The sequence below is a fragment of the Brassica oleracea genome, chromosome C9, assembly GCF_000695525.1.
Source record: "Brassica oleracea var. oleracea cultivar TO1000 chromosome C9, BOL, whole genome shotgun sequence".
Classification (NCBI taxonomy): Eukaryota; Viridiplantae; Streptophyta; class Magnoliopsida; order Brassicales; family Brassicaceae; genus Brassica; species Brassica oleracea.
The window spans coordinates 21,181,493-21,188,621 of record NC_027756.1 but is presented as its reverse complement, the minus strand read 5'-3'; the positions used below and the strand labels follow the sequence as shown (position 1 = coordinate 21,188,621).

Sequence of the window (7,129 nt, the reverse complement as noted above, 5' to 3'; positions counted from 1 at the left end):
CTTGTGGCCACAACATTGTAACCATGTTCATCCTGTGCTAATTAACAACAAGAGGGTCTGAAAATTAAGATGGCGTTATCATTTATTGTAGTTTGTTGTAGTTTCATCAAATAATGATAACCAACTGTTATCATATAATATTTGTTTACGAAATATATAATAATTTCACTTATTTGCCGATAATATTTTAAATATTGGTAATCTATAATTTATCGGTAGTGGACTAGTGATTTATATCAATGATAACTTTCCGTGTAAATCATGTCGCATGGGTTACTTTTAGCGAAGGACTGGTGATAATTTGCGCTCTGTGCAGAGTAAAACATATAATTACAATTGTTACTATTTTCAAATTAAGCATGAAGATTGCATGTATAAATTTTGAATGCTAGATTATGTTAATGACTTAATTCTATTCGTCCGCTGGTGATATTCACTTCTTTGCATTACATAAAAATACAACGTGAGACTAATAATAATGTGATTTTTTTTTTTCATTTTAAATGAAGAAGAGGAATGTGTGTTTACTGATGTTTCCAATAAAGGTGAAAAAATCTCCGAATCCGAAGAACCAAACTGATTCCTATCCGAAAAAATAATATCGAACCCAAACTGAAACTGTTAAATATCCAAATGAATTCAAAATTTTGGTATCTAAAAAACCATAACCAAACCCAAACCAGAATCGAACCAAAATATTTTGAATATTCGAATGTATCCGAATCAAATTTATATACTTAAATATAATAGTTACTTTTAGATTTAATATCCAAAAAAATATCCAAAAAATTAAGATATTTTGAAATTTTCTTAAATACTTGAAATCTATCCTAATAGTCAAAAATAAATATCTAAAATAGCTAAACATGCAATTCTCAAATTTTTCCATCCAAATATTCATTTAGTTTGGGTATTTCGGTATACATTCAAATTTATAAGTTATATGTTATACGGGTTATCCGGCCCGAACCAACAAAGATCTGAAAACTGAAATTTATATAAATACCATAATGGGGACTGAAATCTTTAATTCTTAAAACCCGAATAGACCCGAATCGAACCCAAATGGGTGTCCGAACCCCGTCCCTATTTCCAATAAAACATTATTTACCATGTATCTTTTAAAGTTATTTTGGTTTATCTTTTTTCTATCACCTATATCTTATTATGTATAATCTATAATGCGTTTTTATATAGACACTTTAACGGAAGAACTTTTTCTTTGTTTTTAAAAAAATTAGAGCTATATTTTTTTAAAGCTTATATAGCTTGATTATTTGTTTATACTTTTAAAGGTTATTTATAAATTAAATGTTAACTTTATGTTAATGTTGTCACATGTTAAATTTTTTAAAATATTTGTGTCACAATGCAATATATTCTTTTATTAAATTACAGAACTATTAATTAAAAACAATCAAAGTCTCCAGTATGATATTACATCAATACATATTGCAAACAATAAGTGAGTTTGTTTTATATGCAAATGGTTTTTGATGTATCAGGCTGAAAATATATTAGCCATAGTGTGTTAAACTGGAGCCCAATTTACTTACCTTATGTTTATTTCGGAGTAAACTTGACCCTTTTTTCTTACCGACAACAAAAAAATAATTTCCTCATGCGAAAAAAACTTTCACGAAAACGAAAGGGCAATAGGGGATTAGGGCCCTCGCCAATTTCATTCCACATAAGATTCAGCAAGGTGATTTGACTCTTTCTAACTTCTCGTTTCCTCGTATTTATTCATGTTTTTGTTGATCTAAACATCTAATTCACACTTTTGTATGACAAAAAAAAAACATCTAATTCACACTTTTGTTTTTTGGTTACAACTTTGTATATTGAAATCAGCAATTGTAGCCACAACATTGTAACCATGTTCATATTTACATGTTTTTGTAGCCACAACATTGTAACCATGTTCATCCTATGCTTGTTAATATTAACTGTATATGAGATTGTTTCCAAATGAATTCATCAAATAAAATTCTCTATATATTGCCGCGGATGTTAAAATTAAGTGTATACTAGGTTGCTTCAAAATACATTCACGAAATGACATTAATTGTGTTATTCTGTACATTAATTGTGTTATTCTGTACATAATTTGTTACCAAAAACACACAGTATATATGTCATTAATTCAGTTAGTTATATTCAAAGAGAACCAATCAATTCGAAAACTGTGTTAACCAAATAGAGTCCAAATTGTCGTATCATACAAAACACAAAGTTAACCAAACCGAAATCATAAACTTTATCCTTATGTGGTATAATAACAGTCCCAATTTAATCTGTTCACTGTGATATAACAAACTGAATCCTGCATTGGAGAATCAGACAAGAAGACTCTAATATATAAAAAGACGTCTAACTCTAATAGTACGAAGCCTTTTGGAAAGGAACCCATAAGTAAATCCATGCGGACCAGCCAATTAAGCCCAAAGTGGACAATATCGTACTAATCAGATAATATATAGTTGGACATGGGCTCACACAATTCCAACAATTGGTATCAGAGCGGTTGACGAGAAATCTGCAAGAAGACCAAAATCCCTTTCGAATAGGAACGAGACCCATCGAATTAGGATTGAGAGGTGTGTGTGGCAGAGATCAAGTCAAAAGATCCTGGAAGTCAGTTGTGAGACACGAGATGAATGTGATCCTTAGTTTGAGGAGGAGAATGTGATATAACAAACTAAGTCCTACATTGGAGAATTAGACAAGAAAAATCTAATATATAAAGAGACGTCCAACTCTAATAGTATGAGGCTTTTTGGAAAGGAGTCCATAAGTAAATCCATGCGGACCAGCCAATTATGCCCAAAGTGGACAATATCGTACCAATCGGATAATATAGAATTGGACATGAGATTTGACAATCCCAACATTCGCACTATACGTTTGATCATGTATATACCTTTGATCTCGTTAGCTTTAATTTAGACTGAAATTTGTACTATCTGACGTTTCAACTCAACATATATGTATGTGAACCTGATTCACATCATATTTTAGTGTAACTATATGCTGAGCAGTATCAAATTAGTCAAAAAGTGAACTACATTGAATTCAACATAAGATGTGAGTTAATTAAAGTGACCAGACTACTCTGTCATTGGGAACACATACTTATACTTCAAACGTTTTGAGTTTATTGATATATGGAATTGCATTCTCTTGAGTTAGTTGGCGTGATCAGATTACGTAAGGAACATTTTTCATATTGAGTTGATTTAACATATGTCCATAGTCGTTAGTTATTTAACCTATGTAACATGACACCTGAAACATTTTTCATATTGAGTTGATAAGGTTTTGTCAATTAGGACTGAAAGCTTTGTAATATATATTGAACAAACAATTATATAACGATAATGGTTATGCTTATCTTATTATTGCAATTGTCAAAAAAATATGTAACTTGTTGAAGCAAAAATTTCGTGATGAAGTTAGAAGAAGGATTTTTTTAAATCATCAATGTTTCGTCGGTTTAGAACAAATAATTAGTAGCCCGGTTAAGAAATATTTAGGAAACATTATAATATAATGTTCTTCGCTTGTGTCGGTCAATAATGGTATTGGTTTGTAATTTCTCTGGTAATTAAAATCTTATAAAATAGAAGCTGTGAGAAGACCTGTGAGAATGACACATCAGCACTAATTAGAATGTTACAACTTAATAATACTTATCTTTTTAATATATAGGGGATTAACAATTTTCATTTGACAGTCAAAACTGTGTTATGCTTTACATCCACTAAATTATTCGATAATTTAACTACTTAACGAATACATTCATTCATTCATAAGAAAATTAATCTAGTGTTAAAAACTAAAATAGTTTTATTATATAAAAAGTGTTGATAATATATTGGTTGTATCCATATGTTTTGTAGATAACAATGTAACATTTGTTTCAAGTTAACAAAGTAAAAAATAACGACTGAAAAAATAGCAAGGAAAATTGCCATGGATTGAAGGATTTTCCTTTTAATGGAGACTTGCATCTTTTGGTTAATCAAAGATTTGTTTCCAAATAGCTATGTCATGAATTTGGAATGAATGACTAGTTAAATATGGTTTGAGTTTATTGTCATGATTAAGCTCAAATCATGTAAATTAACTGAACTGACTCCCGATAAAACCATAAAACACATATCAATCTGAATCACACACTGTAAGATATACAATATAAATCCAATTCAGGTGACCACACCTAGTGTCCGCGTAGTTGTGTTATGTACAATTGTTTAGAAAATTTATCATCCAAAAACATTAGAGATGTATGCACTATTATTATTAACAACATAAATCAATCATTGAATAGGTTAAAAATCACTGATATGTGTACACAACCTTCCATTCAGGCAATCTACACGTTATTTTTGACAGGAAATCAGTGTACATGTTCAAGTTGTTAGTCAACATTAAATAGCTTTCTTGAACATTTGAGGTAACTTTAGAAATTTAAAGATCACGTCCATACATCACTATTTTACATATCAGATAAATAAATATAATATACATAAATAAAAGTTCAATACAAAATTCAAACCATGATTGTAGATAAATCTTTGCGTTGAGTTTTTAATAGTGTTTTAAATAGAATTGATAACTTTTAATCATATGAAAGAAAGAAAGAAATCAAACGACGAATGGGGGGAGTTGAAATCTTCTGATTGTACCTAGTCATTAAGCAACTACTCCTTATTAGACCAAAAAAAAACTCCTTGCAGTTTTGCCGAACTTCTTCGTTTTTCTTTCATTGTGCCCAATAAAAAGAACTTCGTTTTCTTGCAGTTACGGTAAGTTTAGAGTTTTCATTTTTATGTTAGCCCAATAAGACTTATGGGCCGACACTTTTTTTTTTTTTTGTCAACTCTTATGGGCCGACACTTAAAAGCCCCTACATTACAATCAACAGATTTATAATTTAAAGTCCATAAATAATCAATCAAACGAGCAAACGATCTCGCAATGTTGGTAATGGATACTGGTCCATCATCACAAGTGCCTCAAGAGACGGCGAGTTGAGCAGGTGCTCGTAAGAGATGATAATGAAGAAGCAGAGGACCTGTAGGGTGAGAATCAACTTCCACAAGATTCAATAGATGATTAAGAGAGAGATGAAATTCTCGCATAACCATTGTTTGTGATGATGACCAAAAAAAATATTGCAGAGATATATATGTAGCTATGATGCACTCATTACTAGCCTAAGCAGTTAAACATTGGGGACGGTCAAATTTTCTGTTTTCTTGAGAGGCTTTATATTGTTGGTCCCAAACCTGAAACTCTTGAGAAGAGATAAACATGTAACAAGTTAAGAACATATACTCTATCAAGTCTCAATCCATTATTTTGTGGCAAAAGAAAGAAAGCACAAGTGTTGTGATGGTTATTCCACTTAAAACAAGAACCAAAAACAAAACTGTAAAAATCAAAAAGAAGCTTCAAAAAGCATGATCTAATTAGTGAGAAGGATCCATAAGGCCAAGAGACTTGTTGAGCCAAGCCTTCCACCTCCCAGAGATCTTCCTAGTTGTTGTTCACACGGAGTCCCCAAGGGTTTGAGCATCTGACTTCTTAGACAAAACCAAGTTCCTCGATCCGATTGACCCGATTTTACCACATGGATTGAATGCTGAATAATCAAATGTACATTGATGTTCAAAACACAGTAAAAAACTCAAATGGGTTTTGGTGAAATACTTTTGATCTCACCTTCAGCTGCACAGTAAGGACAGTAAAGTAGGAAATAACTGGAATCTGATCCGAGAAGTGGAAGCTGCCTTCACGGGCGTAGCATTTGAGAGCATACTCAATCACGTGTGAAACAGTTTCATCTTCTTTGACAACAAAACGAATGGGTCCAGCACTTCCTATGAAACTGATGCTAACGAGGAATTTGTTTATCTTAGATTTATGGGTTTTCTTCTGCTTGTTGTACACCATCTATATATAATAACAAACCTGGTTTTTTTTAAACTGCTGATATCATCTTTTTATTATAGGAAAAAAAAAATCTAACGGTAAGAATGGCTCTGAAAATATAATGTAAGGGATAGAATTTTGTTTAAAATGAAGGGTATGATGTCATGATTCACATTAGCTATCGACGCCTTCTTCGTACCTCCTCAAAAGCGTCCCTAAAACAAATTGCAGAAACGTCGTACCCTTTAAAAATTATATCTTTTCACACTCAACGTGTTTCAATGGAACCATCATCATCCTAAAAGTTGTATCTTTTCAGAAGAATATATATTGAAGAGATTTGTACAAGTTTTCAGATTTATGTATAACGAAGCCAACATTACGGACAGTATCGATAGGCTATGGAAGCATCAGTGGTTTACCGAGTACATCGGATACTCTCTTTTTTCCAGTTAAAGGAATCCATGTATACTCCGGCGTTATATACTTTGGTGTCCGAGTTGTTCACAAACGGTATTCCATGTCTTTGTTCTAGACTCCGGAGATTGTGTCGCTGTTGAGAACGAGGTTGAGTTTCGTGGGGATGACAAGGTATGGATTTGGAAGTTCAGAATTTGAATCTCTTGTCTTGACTGTTGATTACGGAACTTGTGGAACTGTAATAGGTTCTGTAATACATTCGTGGAACTTTTTCGTTTCTGCAATCTTGGTTTTAAATAGTGTTATTGTCATGTTCATTGTTAAATATGCATGTAGGAGATGAGTAACTTTTGTATACTAATGTACATATCCATCGTGGGGTTTTGTAGCAGATTCAGTCATCTATATTGCAATTCTGTGAAGTAGATCAAAGTGTTGGGAGAAACATTGTGTAGCCAAAAGGGTTAGACTAATGTGTTTACAGTATACAAGTTAGAAACTTTGAGCTGCTCATGGTTTTTTGAAGACACAGACACACACACACCTTCCATTTGTGGCAGATGCTCCTTTCTTCCCCAAATTGCTTTGATCACTCTGTTTGAAGTGAAAATGAGAGAGAGACCTCTGCACAAGTTTAGAAGGGAAGAACAAGTGTTGGAGGGTTTTGCTTGAAATGTCCAGATTGTAGATACCATGGCAAGCCAACGGCAGCAAATACCATGGCACTTTTACAATCATGAAGTGCGCCAAAGTGTAGGAAATCACAGAT

At 32.4% G+C, this 7,129-nt stretch overlaps 1 protein-coding gene across 1 annotated transcript; it reads right to left on the bottom strand.

Annotated features, from left to right (window-relative positions):
* Positions 1-5,464: 5,464 nt before the first annotated feature.
* On the bottom strand, positions 5,465-5,961 carry LOC106314552. Its single transcript, XM_013752410.1, is given in 2 exon segments — positions 5,465-5,636; positions 5,731-5,961. Coding segments are annotated over 2 exon segments (390 nt in total). The 3' UTR covers positions 5,465-5,477.
* Between the last annotated feature and the right edge of the window lie 1,168 nt (positions 5,962-7,129).